Raw genomic sequence first — 15,951 nt, 5'->3', positions numbered from 1 at the left:
AGAGGCTTGGGAGGGGGTGTGGAACTACCTCTCCAATTTTTAATTTCCCTGCTCCTTCTCCCCCCCCCCCCCCCCCCTGCTTTGTGTTATGTCTAACATCCATAAGGTGTCAGCCTTTTGGCTCAGTGATAGCACTCTCGTCTCGAGTCAGAAGGTTGTAGGATAAAGCCCTACTCTGGAGACTGTAGCACATAATCAAGGCTGATCATTGCAGTACTGAGGGAGTGATGCACTGTTGAATTTGCCGTCTTTCAGATGAGATGTTAAATCAAAGCCCCACCTGCCGTCTCGGGTGGACATAAAGGATCCCATGGCGCTATCGGTAGAAGAGCAGGAGACGTCTCCCAGTGGCCTGACCAACATTTATCCGTCACCAACATCACTTACAAAAAAAACCCCACAGGATCTGGTCATCTATCTCATTGCTGTTGGTGATGTGCAAATTGGCTGCCGCATTTCCCCTCATTACAACAGTGACTACGTTTCAAAAGTAATTTATTGGCTCTGAAGCGCTTTGAGATATCCTGGGGTCATAAAATGTGTGATGTAAATGCAAGTTCTATCTTTCTTTCATTTAGTGTATTCCCAGGATGGTACAATCGAGTTTAAAAATTCAATAAAATCATAGGTGTACACTTGTTCTACAGCTCTGGGATGACATATTGGAATGTGAATCTGCTTCACCAACTTAGCTTTAAAAAGTTGATTTCTTAATTTGTATGTATATATAAATATTGTAGAATTAAATTCCCATGAGATGCCAATCTAAAGTAAATATTTCATGACAGAACAGCATTTTCAAGATGGTGTAAAGTTTCTTCTTTAATGTAGATGGTACAGGAATTCATTATTTTAATACTCCCTGAAGTTTTTTTTTGACCTACTTTAATATGCATTTAGCCAATCAAACTTAGCAATGTAGACATTGTCATTACAGATGTTGATTTGCAGTAACTCTTTCGTACAAAACTAGGTGGGAAAGTAAGCTGTGAGGAGGACGCAGAGGGACATAGACAGGTTAAGTGAGTGGGCGAGAAGGTGGCCGGTGGAGTATAATGTGGGGAATTGTGAAGTTATTCACTTTAGTAGGAAGAACAGAAAAACAGAATATTTTTTTAAATGGTGAGAAACTATTAAATGTTGGTATTCAGAGGGATTTGGGTGGCCTTGTGCACAAAACACAAAGTGAGCATGCAGATACAGTAAGCAATTGGGCAGGCAAATGATATGTTGGCCTTTATTGCAAGGGGGTTGGAGTATAAGAGTAAAGAAGTCTTGCTGCAATTGTACAGGGTTTTGGTGAGGCCACATCTGGAGTACTGTGTACAGTTTTGGTCACCTTACCTAAGGAAAGACATACTTGCCTTAGAGGCAGTGCAACGAAGGTTCACTAGATTGATTCCTGGGATGAGAGGGTTGTCTTACGAGGAGAGATTGAGTAGACTGGGCCTATATTCTCTGGAGTTTAGAAGAATGAGAGGTGATCTCATTGAAACATTTAAGATTGAGAGGGCTTGACAGGGTAGACGCTGAGGGGATGTTTCCCCTGGCTGGAGAGTCTAGAACTTGGGGGCATAGTCTCAGGATAAGGGGTCGGACATTCACAAGCCTCTGAGTGAAGAAATTCCTCCTCCTCGGAGATGAGGAGGAATTTCTTCACTCAGAGGCTTGTCAATCTTTGGAATTCTCTACCCCAGAGAGCTGTGGATGCTCAGTCGATGAGTATATTCAAGAATGAGATCAATAGATTTTTGGACTTCATGGGAATCAAGGGATATGGGGATCGGGCAGGAAAGTGGAGTTGAGGTTGAAGATCAGCCATGATCATATTGAATGGCGATGCAGGCTTGAGGGCTGTATGGCCTACTCCTGCTCCTATTTCTTATGTTCTTATTGCAAGTCCTTTCCTTTATGTAAAAACATTTATATAGTGCCTATCATGAACTCAGGATGTCCTAAAGTGATTTACAGCCATTGAAGTACTTTTGAAGTGTAATGTAATGTTGTAATTTAGGGAAACGTGGCAGCCAATTTGCGCACTTGGGATACATGACAGATAAACTGTTTTTGTTCAAAAAAGGGTATAAGGATAAACCAGCAACTATAGGCCAGTCAGTTTAACCTCAGTGGTGGGGAAACTTTTAGGAATGCTAATCCGGGACAGAATTAACAATCACTTGGACAAGTGTGGATTGATTAGGGAAAGCCAGCATGGATTTGTTAAAGGCAAATCATGTTTAACTAACCTGATAGAATCTTTTGATGAGGTAACAAAGATGGTGGATGAGGGTAATGCAGTTGATGTGGAGTATATGAACTTTAAAGGCGTTTGATAAAGTGCCGCACAGTAGGCTTATCAGGATTGCGGCCCGTGGAATGAAGGGGGCAGTAGCAGCATGGATACAGAATTGGCTAAGTGACAGGAAAGAGAGTAGTGGTGAACAGTTGTTTTTTGGATTGGAGGGAGGTATATAGTGGTGTTCCCCATGGGTCAGTGCTGGTACCACTGCTTTTCTTATATATTAATGACTTGGTTGTACAGGGCACAATTTCAAAATTTGCAGATGACACAAAACTTGTAAGGGTAGTAAACAGTGAGGAGGATAGTGATAAACTTCAAGAGGATATGGATAGGCTGGTGGCATGGGCAGACACGAGGCAGGTGAAATTTAACACAGAAAAATGCAAAATGATACATTTCGGTAGGAAGAACGAGGAGAGGCAATATAAACTAGAGGGCACAACTCTAAAAGTGGTACATGAACAGAGAGATCTGGGGGTATATGTTCACAAATCATTGAAGGTGGCAGGGCAGGTTGAGAAAGCGGTTGGAAAAGCATAGGGGATCCTGGGCCTTATAAATAGAGGCATAGAGTACAAAAGTATGGAAGTCATGATGAATCTTTATAAAACATTGGTTTGGCCACAACTGGAGTATTGTGTCCAATTCTGGGCACCGCACTTCAGGAAAGATGTGAAGGCCTTAGAGAGGGTGCAGAAGAGATTTACTAGAATGATTGCAGGGATGAGGAACTTTAGTTACGTGGATAGACTGGAGAAGCTGGGGTTGTACTCCTTAGAGCAGAGAAGGTTGCAAGAAGATTTGATGGAGGTATTCAAAATCATGAAGGGGCGGAAAGGTCAAGAACCAGAGGACGTAGATTTAAGGTGATTGGCAAAAGAACCAAAGGTGACATGAGGAAAAACATTTTTACATAGCGAGTGACTGGGATCTGGAATACACTGCCTGAGGATGTGGTGGAGGCAGATTCAATCATGGCCTTCAAAAGAGAACTGGATAAGTACTTGAAAGGAAAACATTTGCAGGGCTACACGGATAGGGTGGGGGAGTGGGACTAGCTGGATTGCTCTTGCATAGAGCTGGCGCGGACTCATTGGGCCGAATGGTGGCCTTCCGTGCTGTAACCTTTCTATGATGCAATGATTCTAGTGATGTTGGTTGAGGGATAAATATTGCCCAGGTCACTCAGAACTCCCCTACTTTACAACGAATGGTGCCATGGGATCTTTTGCATCCATGTGAGATTGCAGATGGGACTTTGGTTTAACGTCTCATCCGAAAGACGACACCTCCAACAGTGCAGCACTCCCTTCAGTACTGCACTGGTGTATCTGCTTAGGTTATGTGCTCCAATTTCTTGAACCTTCTGATTCGGGCGAATGTGTTACCATTGAGTGAAGTCTGACACCTAGAGTTAGGCTTCAGAATTGCATGTGCTTTATCTAACGTACTTCTGATTTCATTGTCTATTCTAGGGCAGATACAACCAGAGTGGAACATACCATTCCTTTAAGGGAAAATTGGGCATTACCATATTTTGCATTACAAGTTGGGGCACTCACAGGCTACCTGAAGACCAACATTAATTCTACTCTGGAGGTGAATGTGAAGAAGTGATGAACCTCAGTCATCCAAACTTAGATTTTTGTATGATGTTTAATTTTTGAGTGGAAAACCTGAATTTCCTTGCTACCTGTACCTTTAGCTCCTGTCTTTGACTTTTAGCTGGTGATTGTTGTCACTGGTCACGTAAAACTAGCTTTCCTGAAGATATCCATTACGATGATGGTGGCTACTACATACGTAGAAATTTACAGCACAGAAACAGGCTATTCGGCCCAACCAGTCTGTGCCTGTGTTTATGTTCCATACAAGCCTCCTCCCACCTAACTTCATCTCACCCTATAAATATTTCCTTCTGTTCCTTTCTCCCTCTTGTACTTATCTAGCTTCCCCTTAAATCCTACTGCTAGTGAGGACAGAATAGGGTAACAAGTAACAGGTGACCAAATTATCAGTTACACATATAGAAACAATATAGTTCTCTCTCATTTCCCCTTCACCCAGTAAAGGAAGATGTAAAGCCAGTAATCTCATGGGCTTTTGCTCTACTGTTGTGTTCCTGACCATTTTTGAAATAGCTACCGGGATTCTTAGGAAAAATGTGATGATGCAAATATTTTTTGGTGGTCATTTCAAACTAGGATGGCTTTTCATGTGCAAGGCAACTTAACATAAAAACATAGAAAATAGGAGCAGGCGTAGGCGATTCGGCCCTTCGAGCCTGCTCCGCCATTCAATTTGATCATGGCTGATCCTCTATCTCAATACCATATTCCCGCTCTCTCCCCATACCCCTTGATGCCTTTTGTGTATAGAAATCTATCTAGTTCCTTCTTAAATGTATTCAGTGACTTGGCCTCCACAGCCTTCTGTGGTAGAGAATTCCACAGGTTCACCACCCTGAGTGAAGACATTCCTCCTCATCTCAGTCCTAAATGTCATACCCCATATCCTGAGACTATGACCCCCTCGTTCTGGACCCCCCTCCAGCCAGGGGAAACATCCACTCTGTCTAGCCCTGTCAGGATTTTATGTTTCAATGAGATCCCCTCTCATTCTCCTAAACTCGAGTGAATACAGGCCGAGTCGACCCAATCTCTCCTCATACGACAGTCCTGCCATCCCAGGAATTAGTCTGGTGAACCTTTGCTGCACTCCCTCTATGGCAAGTATATCCTTTCTTGGGTAAGGAGACCAAAACTGCACACAATACTCCAGGTGTGGTCTCACCAAGGCCCTGTATAACTGCAGTATAACTTGTACCTCATTAGATTTGGCAAGTCCTACATTTGCATTTTAGTTGACATACCAAATGAAGAGCAAATTCCCTCAACTCTGTTCCAACTTCATAAACTCAGTGTGAATTATTGCATGAGTGTAATTTTTTTTCATTTTCCCACACAGTTATCCTCATGCATATTGAGTGAGGTTGCCAAATATAGGCATTTGTGCTGTGGGTTTATCTGTTGAGACTGCCCAGACTCATTTCATAGGACCCTTACAGCCAGAGGAGGACAGATTTTCACACACTCCCATTTCTCAACTACATGCTGTCCTTCGATTCTTGAGACCCAGCTCTACCTCACCACTGCCTCTCTCGACCCATCCACAAATTCTGCGTGATCAGTTGGTTTATCCGACATCCAGTCCTGGATGAGCCACAATTTCCTCCAGTTAAACATTGGGAAAACCAAAACCATTATCTTCAGCCCCCGCTTCAAACTCCGTACCCTTGCCCCCGATTCAATCTCTCTCCCCGGCCTCTGTCCCAGGTTGAACCAGACTGTTTGTAACCTCTGCGTCTTATTTGACCCTGAGCTGGGTTTCTGACTCCATATCCTGTCCATCACAAAGACCGCCTACTTCTACTTCCACCTCCACAACATTGCCTGTCTCTGCCCCTGGCTCGGCCCATTCTGCTGAAACCCTCATCCATGCTTTTATTACTTCCAAACTCAACTATTCCAATGCTTTCCTGGCTGGCCCCTCATATTCTACACTCCATAAACTTGAGCTCATCCAAAACTCTGTTGCCCATATCCTGACCCACATCAAGTCCTGCTCACCCATCACCCCTGTGCTCGCTGACCTACATTGACTCACAGTCCACCAACGCCTCAAATTTAAAATGAACATCCTCGTGTTCAAATAGCTCCATGGCTTCTCTGTAACCCCCTATAGCCCTCCGAGAACTTTGCGTTCCTCCAAGTCTGACGTCTTACGCATCCCCCACTCCTTTCGCTCACCCAGTACCCTTTTCCATCTTCAAAATTTTGCCCACCTCTGCCAAGTGCTGAGATGCTAATCCATGCCATTATAACTTCAAGGCTCAACTGCTCCCCTAATCATCCTTCCTGGATCCACCCTGCATTAATGCAACTCGTTCAAAATGCACCCTGTTTCACTCCTTTGTCCCTGTGCTGATACTGGTCTGCTCATTTTTGCCCATCCCCTCACTTCATAATTGTTAGCCACTCTTTAAGCTGGCATGCCCCTTCCCCTCTGGAACTCTCCTCCTAAATCCCTTCCATTTTACCTCCTGCATTCTTGCTTTCAAAAGATGTCTCAAAGCATTTCACTCGATCTTCCAGCTCCATTCCCTAATTTTGTCTACCTGTACTTGCCTCACACTGTGTCCATTTTCTTTTCTTCTCCACACTATAAATATTGAGAGGTATCTTTCCAATGTAAGCGGTGCTATATAAATGTAAATTGTGTAATAATGTAGATCTTAAATTGAGATCTGTGTATAGGATCTTGGGTACAAAAGCTAATGTTGGTGTTTCCTCCTGCCCTAGATGTTTTCATATATCCTGATGTGTGCATCTACTTTTGCCTTTATAATGATGTGGGAGATTAGTCACTATGTATTATTTGTACAAGCCATCAGTCTCTTCCTGTTGGATTGCCTGGATCTAATTAAGAGCCGTAAGGTATGTGAAAAATAGAATATAAATTCTTGCTGTGGGGAGGATGAAGTGTGGACAAAGACCAAAGGGAGGAGGGTACAGAGAAATTAATTGTAGCTGACCAGAACATTTTTACCATGTTAATTGTATTTTGGTAGTGGTGGGCGGTCAAGGTTAAGTCATTACAAATTGTTACAAGTGAATTGGAAGAGTATTTGTGGAATGTGTTTAGTGATCACCATGTTTGTACTATGATTTTCATACTGCTATAGGCATAAATTCAGTATCAATTTGATGTAGAAATTGGTAGTAGAGAGTAGCTGAATCATACTGATTGTGCTACACTGCCTCAGATCCATCCCAAGAGGTGTCAATATTGCTAGATCCAGTATAATGATCGGTATTAACACACTGCTCCAAAGCATGTCACTTGTGTTCAGCTTCCCTTACTTAGTGGAGTGTATCTGGGTCCTTATAACTGGTAGGGTTTTGAAAATCATAGAAAGGTTACAGCACGGAAGGAGGCCATTTGGCCCACAGAGTCCATGCCGGCTCTAAAAAGAGCAATCCAGCTAGTCCCACTCCCCGCCCTTTCCTCGTAGCACTGCAAATGTTTTCCTTTCAAGTACTTATCCAGTTCCATTTGAAGGCCTCCACCACCCGCTCTGGCAGTACATTCCAGATCCTAACCACTCGCTGTGTAAAAAAAGTTTTTCCTCATATCACCTTTGGTTCTTTTGTCAATCACCTTAAATCTATGTCCTCTGGTTCTTGACGCTTCTGCCAATCGGAACAGTTTCTCTCTATCTACTCTGTCTAGACCCTTCATGATTTTGAATATCTCTGTCAAATCTCCTCCCAACCTTCTCTGTTCCAAGGAGAACAACCCAGTCTATCCTAAATTCCCTCATCCGTGGAATCATTCTAGTAAATATCTTCTGCACCCTCTCTAAGGCCTTCACATCTTTCCTAAAGTGCAGTGCCCAGAACTGGACACAATATTCCTAGTTGTGGCCGAACCAGTGCTTTATAAAGGTTCATCATGACTTCCTTGCTTTTGTACTCTATGCCTCTATTTATAAAGCCCAGGATCCCGTATGCTTTTTTAACCACTTTCTCAACCTGCCCTGCTACCTTTAATGATTTGTGTACATATACCACCAGATCTCTCTGTTCCTGTGTCCCTTTTAGAATTGTGTCCTTCAGTGTATATTGCCTGTCTTCATTCTTCCTACTGAAATGTATCACTTTGCATTTTTCTGCGTTAAATTTCATCTGCCACGTGTCCGCCCATGCCACCAGCCTATCTATATCCTCTTGAAGTCTATCACTATCCTCCTCACAGCTCGCTACACTTCCAAGTTTTTTGCTGGTAAGTAGTTTAATGCTTGTATTGCTGTGTGAAATGGACTGCCTGAACTGGGATGTTCACTCTGGTTTCGTCTGAGACTCTTGACTTACTGTGCATCACAGGCATATAACGAATAGGTATATGATGCATTCTTGCCTTTGTGCAGTTGTGTGCTTTGAGTTTTCGAGGATAACACAAGTGACCAATTGTTTGTGGCTCTTTTGTGCTGGTGGGTAAATATAACACCAATACAAGTGAATAGATTTGGTAACTGCTTCCCTGGGAAGTGACTATATCCTAGAACATATAATCGGGGTTTATTTGCAATAGTGTAATGGATATGATTGCAGGATTGATGAATAGTGGTTTTTTACACTATAAAACAAAAGGCTAAAATGGTGAGCTTCATAATTTCCAAGCAATCAGTCTGGATCATTAATGCAAGTCTTTGAGGGAATGGTTGTCCATATTTGTCTGCAAGTCTCAATTTTTCAAATACAACAGACCTTATTCATAAGGCTATCTTTGTGATCCTTACTAAATATCTTTATAAAGAGGGTGGCAGATAGCACGATATATGCGTTTAAAAGAATTAAACACCAATGAGGTGCGCAATAATTACTTTTGGCATCCATCTGAATATGAATAAAGCAAAGTACTGAATCCAATAACAAGTAATTTAAATGTTTTTTTGTTCATGGGATGTGGGCGTCGCTGGCAAGGCCAGCATTTATAGCCCATCCCTAATTGCCCTTGAGAAGGTGGTGGTGAGCCGCCGCCTTGAACCGCTGCAGTCCGTGTGGTTAAGGTTCTCCCGCAGTGCTGTTAGGAAGGGAGTTCCAGGATTTTGACCCAGCGACGATGAAGGAACGGCGATATATTTCCAAGTCGGGATGGTGTGTGACTTGGAGGGGAAGATACAGGTGATGTTGTTCCCATGTGTCTGCTGCTCTTGTCCTTCTAGGTGGTAGAGGTTACGGGTTTGGGAGGTACCGTTGAAGAAGCCTTGGCGAGTTGCTGCTGTGCATTCTGTGGACAGTACACACTGCAGTCACGGTGCGCCGGTGGTGAAGGGAGTGAATGTTTAGGGTGGTGGATGGGGTACCAAATTAAGGGGGCTGCTTTGTCCTGGATGGTGTCAACTCCTTGAGTGTTGTTGGAGCTGCACTCATCCAGGCAAGTGGAGAGTATTCCGTCACATTCCTGACTTGTGCCTTGTAGATGGTGGAAAGGCTTTGAGGAGTCAGGAGGTGAGTCACTCGCCGCAGAATACCCAGTCTCTGACCTGTTCTTGTAGCCACAGTATTTATGTGGCTGATCCAGTTAAGTTTCTGGTCAATGGCGACCCCCAGGTTGTTTATGGTGGGGGAATCAGTGATGGTAATGCCGTCGAATGTCAAGGGGAGGTGGTTAGACTCTCTTGTTGGAGATGGTCATTGCCTGGCACTTGTTTGGCGCGAATGTTATTTGCCATTTATCAGCCCAAGCCTGGATGTTGTCCAGGTCTTGCTGCATGTGGGCATGGACTGCTTCATTATCTGAGCAGTTGTGAATGGAACTGAACACTGTGCAATCATCAGCGAACATCCCCATTTCTGACCTTATGTTGGAGGGAAGGTCATTGATGAAGTAACTGAAATGGTTGGGCCTGAGGAACTCCTGCAACAATGGCCTGGGGCTGAGATGACTGGCCTCCAACAACCACTACCATCTTCCTTTGTGCTAGGTATGACTCCAGCCACTGGAGAGTTTTCCCCCTGATTCCCATTGACTTCAATTTTATTAGGGCTCCTTGGTGCCACACTCAGTCAAATGCTGACTTGATGTCAAGGTCAGCAGTTTAGTGGAAATAGGGTCGAGGGAGCGTGACGTGGGTCTCATGGTTAAGGTGAGCTCGGAGAGGGCATGAGGGGAAATAGTGGAGAAAGATGTGAGTTCAGGGCTAGGGCAGGGGGGGGAAATCGTAGGGGCAGTTTGGCTTGGTGGGCTAGGGGAAGAGAGGGAAAATAAAAGACCAAAAAAAATACACCCAGAATACCGGAATTCAGAAACTTAACTGGACCAGCCACATGAATACTGTGAATATATAAATACTGTGGCTACAAGAGCAGGTCAGAGGCTGGGTATTCTGCGGCGAGTGATTCACCTCCTGACTCCTCAAAGCCTTTCCACCATCTACAAGGCACAAGTCACTTGTAGATGGTGTGATGGAATATTCTCCACTTGCCTGGATGAGTGCAGCTCCAACAACACTCAAGAAGCTCGACACCATCCAGGACAAAGCAGCCCGCTTGATACGCACCTCACCCACCACCCTAAACATTCACTCCCTTCACCACCAGCGCACCGTGGCTGCATTGTGTACCATCTACTGGATGCACTGCAGCAACTCGCCAAGGCTTCTTCGACCGCACCTCCCAAACCCGCGACCTCTACCTCCTAGAAGGACAAGGGCAGCAGGCACATGGGAACACCACCACCTGCACCTACCCCTCTAAGTCACACACCATCCTGACTTGGAAATATATTGCCGTTCCTTCATCGTCGCTGGGTCAAAATCCTGGAACTCCCTACCTAACAGCACTGTGGGAAATCTTCACCACATGGACTGCAACGGTTCAAGAAGGCGGCTCACCACCACCTTCTCGAGGGCAATTAGGGATGGGCAAAAAATGTTGGTCTTGCCAGCGACGCCCACATCCCATGAACGAATAATAAAAAAAAAACCAACTTCCCTTCCTGGCTCCCATGTTAGCTGATATTGTTAAGTTCTCTCTCCTTGGGTGCTGTCCCCCTCCCCTTCAAATCTGCCATCACCACCCCCCCTCCTCAAAAAAAACCACCCTCGACCCCTCTGCCCTTGCAAACTACCACCCCATCTCCAACCTCCCTTTCCTCTCCAAAGCCCTTGAACGTGTTGTCGCCTCCCATATCCGTGCCCATCTCTCCCGCAACTCCATGTTTGAATCCCTCCAATCAGGTTTCCGCTCTACCACAATACTGAAACGGCCCTTATCAAAGTCACAAATGACATCCTATGTGACTGTGACAATGGTAAACTATCCCTCCTCATCCTTCTCGACCTGTCTGCAGCCTTTGGCACGGTTGACCACACCATCCTCCTCCAACGTCTCTCCTCTGTCGTCCAGCTGGGTGGGACTACGCTCACTTGGTTCCATTCTAATCTATCCAGTCGTAGCCACAGAACTACCTGCAATGACTTCTCTTCCCCCTCCTGCACCGTTACCTCTGGATTCCCTCAAGGATCTATCCTTGGCCCCTTCCTATTTCTCATCAACATGCTGCCCCTGGGCGACATCATCTGAAAACCCATCAGATTCCACACGTACACTGACGACACCCAGCTCTACCGCACAACCACCTCCCTCGACCCGTCCACTGTCTCTCATTCGTCACACTGCTTATCTGACATCCAGTACTGGATGGGCAAAAATTTCCTCCAACTAAATATTGGGAAGACCGAAGCCATTGTCTTTGGTCCCCGCTGCAAACTCCGTTCCCTAGCCACCAACTCCATCCCTCACCCTGGTCACTGAGGCTGAACAAGACCGTTCGCAACCTTGGCGTCCTATTTGACCCTGAGATGAGCTTCCGACTACTTATCCGCTCCATCACCAAGACCGTCTACTTCCACCTCCGTAATATTGCCCGTCTCCGCCCCTGCCTCTGCTTATCTGCTGCTGAAACCCTCATCCATGCCTTTGTTACTTCCAGACTGGACTATTCCAATGGTCTCCTGGCTGGCCTCCCATCTCCCACCTTCCATAAACTTGAGCTCATCGAAAACTCTGCTGCCTGTATCCTAACTCACACCAAGTCTCGTTCACCCATCACCCCTGTGCTCGCTGACCTACATTGGCTCGGTCTAGGAACGCCTCAATTTTTAAAATTCTCATCCTTGTTTTCAAATCCCTCTATGGCCTCGCCCCTCCCTATCTCTGTGACCTCCTCCAGCCCTACAACTCTCCGAGATCTCTGTGCTCCTCCAATTCTTGCCTCTTGCGCATCTCCGATTTCAATCACTCCACCATTGGCGGCCATGCCTTCAGCTGCCTAGGCCCTAAGCTCTGGAATTCCCTCCCTAAACCTATCCGCCTCTCTACCTCTCCTCCTTTTAAGACGCTCCTTAAAACCTATCTCTTTGACCAAGCTTTTGGTCATCTGTCCTAATACCTCCTTATGTGGCTCGATGTGAAATTTTGTTTGGTAATCACTCCTGTGAAGTGCCTAGGGATGTTTTATTACATTAAAGCTGCTATATAAATGCTAGTTGTTGTTGTTGTAAGGGTGTTGTTGTAGTTGTTAAATGGTTATGGATTGTCCTTGGTTCTCTCTTGCAGGTGACTGACGTGTACAGGATGTATTTGGTGTGTCTTGCACTGGGATATTTTATGCAGTTCAGAAATTCTGCTTTGCTGGCTTCCCCATTGCTAAGCTTCATAGGTGGCTCACATCTCGCGAAGTACATTCAGGTAGTAGAATATGGCCTTGAAGCTTCATCATTTAGTTTTAACCTTTTTGAGTGTTGCAGCCCACTTCATATTGGACTCATTTAATAAAAACAAAGTATTTCTTGCAAAAAGTCAACTTTGTTGCTTTCGACATTGTTTTGAATAGGATTAATAATTGGGAAGATCAAATTTTCTTTTTGAAATGAAGTTAATTAAAAATATTCTGGGGTTTGAAGCAAGTGTTAGTGATGAGGTTTTAATTCTGATTCATTCTCCCTTTTTTTTAAAAAATTGACAGCAAAATCTAAAAAAAGGTCACTTCGCAGCGAGGCTGATGAAATTGCTGCTTCACTTCTATTTGGTTTTCACAGTTTCAGTCACTTTAAATCTTGTAATAAAGGTAAGTACGAGATCTAGCAGGTCGGTATGTATTTTGTCATTATTATTTTGTGCTTCCTTAGCTGAAGACCAGTTATGTTTCTTTTTAATTAATAAATCTGAAAAACACATCCCTTTTGCAGACAATGATCTTTCTGTTCATTTGGATTGGAATGCCTTAAGTGAAATCTTGTCTCAAATATCTAGAGTAAGATTTCTTAATGCAATAGCGAAGGATTTCATTTTTATGTTGTGTTTTTAATATATTGGGGCAGAAATTGCTTGGCGGGGCGAACCAACACTGCTCGCCGCTCCAGAGATTTATACTAACCCACTAACCTATCGCAGTCTCTTCGTTGGCCACTTCCTCTAATAGGAAGCGGAGAAGAGCCCAACATTAGTTCAGGCAAAGCTAGAACCCTGGGAGAAGCGAGAGGATCAATCTCTCCCCTCGACCAATCAGGTCGCAGCATTTTTGACACTGTGCATTCACTGTCTCTGCCGGCTTGGAGCATTAAACCAGGAAATGAAAGATACAACATTAAAATCAATGTAAAAACAGTTATCGACAGCAAAAAATAGAGACAGTAAGAAATAACTGAATTAGATAAAAGAGTCAGAAGTGAAAAGTAAAAAAAAATGTTAATGACCAAAAACAATTAAAATAAAGAGTAATGAGACTCACGTTTTTAAAAGTTAATTTTTAGTTGTTTGGCAGTCATTAAGACCTACTGTGCTGCTAAAACTTAGTTTAGACCTGTATTTTTAAGCGGACCTGTTTTGTGGCATAATTAGTTACTTTCCAGCTGGGCAGATAAGCAAGTTGGCGCTTTTTCAATGATTTCTCTGATTGCAGCTGCGATCTACCTTTCAATTCGAAGCTGTCCTATCGCCAGCAAACCAGTAGGAGCACGTTCCAGATTTCCGCGTTTCACTGCGCATGTGGGAACGCTGGAACTTGCTCCTCCATTCCGCCTCTAACAACGGAGAGTGTGGTGAGCTCTCTGTTATTTCACGAGCGATTTCTGCCCCTTTTTTTATTTTTTATATATATTTGAATTACCCTCTTCTCACATATTTTCTGTCCTGCTCACCTGAAGATGGTGAGGTATGGTCCATGGACACTGACCCCCATCGAAGGAGACATTGTTTGTGTGAGGCTAGACAGTGACTATTGGTATTCAGTTCTCCGTGGATGGCATCACAGCTAAGCCTGATCCTGTGCTCACTCAATGTGTACACATCTGTGCCATCCAACAAATGTGACTAGATAGCAATCAGGAATAGGATCCCTGGCTGATTTTTCTTTTGGCCCTCCCAAACGCACTGTCCTGAGGCCAATTGTAGCATCCCTAAACTTACTCTGGCTCACATTGTATCCCTCCATTTCATTTGTGCCATTCTCATTTATTCTAACAGCCAACACCATTCATGTTTTGAAGCTTCATGGCTACATCTCATACTTTGAAAGTTCTGCTGTTCTGTGGAATGTTAATATGTTAGGTTGCTTGGAAGCATCTGAGTGCAGTTTGAAGTGATTTCACATCCTATTTAAAAATTCTGCATGAAAAAAGTTTGGCTGCATCGCTGAACAGAAGTGTATGCAAAGAATTTGTTTTATAAACTGCATGGGTTTAACAGTAAGGGTCATTTGATATTGAGCTAGAATAGGAATGCCGGTTGACTTTTCCCTCTTTCCCCCCCCCCCCCCCCCGAGCTAATGACATTGAGACCAATTGTAATGTCCCTGCTGCTGTTACTCTGAGATCTTGGCTTTCTTGTACCTTTCCTGATTCTTTCTGGGTTATGGTTTCACGACTGCTGATGGTCCTTGGATACTGTGGCCATTATTCATGGGTGGGCCTAGACAGTAATCGCTTTACAGCCTATTTTCACTGTGGCGGGCATTACTGCCAAGCTCAATCCTGTCCTAATCTGATGTCTACATCCATATACCTTCCAGTAGGGGTTCACTGGACCGTGAGCATGAATGGAAACCAAGGGATGTTAGTTTCCCTAGCCTAGGAGCACTGAGGTCAGTTGTAATAACCCGAATGCTATCCAGGCGAGATCAGCTAACTGAGCACAAAATGAGAGATCGAACCTGGGATTTCTGGTTCGTATGGCTCAATATCTTGCTGTGTGTTGCATTGACTGATTAGTAAGCAAAGTTCTACATGAACTGTTTACATCGAGTCTACAGCACAGAAACAGGCCATTCAGCCCAACTGGTCTACGCCGGCATTTATGCTCCACACAAGTCTCCTCCCTCCGTACTTCATCTAACCGTATCAGCATATCCTTCTGTTCTTTTCTCCCTCGTGTGCTTATCTAGCTTATCTTTAAAGGCATCTATGCTAATTGCCTCAGCTATTCCTTGTGATGGCTCGTTCCACATTCATAGAATGGTCTCCTTCCATGCTGTAACCTTTCGGCCCATCAAGTCCGCGCCGGCTCTATGCAAGATCAATCCAGCTGGTCCCACTCCCCCGCCCTTTCCCCGTAGCCCTGCAAATTTTTCCTTTCAAGTACTTATCCAGTTCCCTTTTGAAGGACATGATTGAATCTGCCTCCACCACCCCCTCGGGCAGTGCATTCCAGATCCTAACCACTCGCTGTGTAAAAAAAATTTTTCCTCATGTCATCTTTGGGAACAGCTTCTCTCCATCTACTCTGTCTAGACCCTTCATGATTTTGAATACCTCTATCAAATCTCCTCTCAACCGTTTCTGTTCCAAGGAGAACAACCCCAGCTTCTCCAGTCTATCCATGTAACTAAAGTCTCTCATCCCTGAAATTATTCTAGTAAATCTCTTCTGCACCCTCTCTAAGGCCTTCACATCTTCCCAGAGGTGCGGTGCCCAAAACTGAACACAATACTCCAGTTGTGGCCGAACCAGTGTTTTATAAAGAGTCATCATGACTTCCATACTTTTGTACTCTATGCCTCTATTTATAAAGCCTAGGATCCCGTAT

The 15,951-nt window shown here is 44.3% G+C and overlaps 1 protein-coding gene across 1 annotated transcript in view; it reads left to right on the top strand.

The window, feature by feature from the left end:
• Positions 1 to 15,951, top strand: part of LOC137312816 (probable C-mannosyltransferase DPY19L4) — a 96,686-nt gene that overhangs the window by 49,266 nt on the left and 31,469 nt on the right. The window contains exons 7-10 of the mRNA XM_067979226.1: positions 3,778 to 3,901; positions 6,664 to 6,798; positions 12,487 to 12,618; positions 12,896 to 12,997. Coding sequence (XP_067835327.1) covers positions 3,778 to 3,901; positions 6,664 to 6,798; positions 12,487 to 12,618; positions 12,896 to 12,997 — 493 coding nt within the window. The remainder of the gene's footprint in view (positions 1 to 3,777; positions 3,902 to 6,663; positions 6,799 to 12,486; positions 12,619 to 12,895; positions 12,998 to 15,951) is intronic.

Source organism: Heptranchias perlo, chromosome 3 (genome assembly GCF_035084215.1).
Source record: "Heptranchias perlo isolate sHepPer1 chromosome 3, sHepPer1.hap1, whole genome shotgun sequence".
Lineage (NCBI taxonomy): Eukaryota > Metazoa > Chordata > Chondrichthyes > Hexanchiformes > Hexanchidae > Heptranchias > Heptranchias perlo.
The sequence above is the reverse complement of the archived record's forward strand: the minus strand, read 5'-3'. Positions and strand labels throughout refer to the sequence as shown.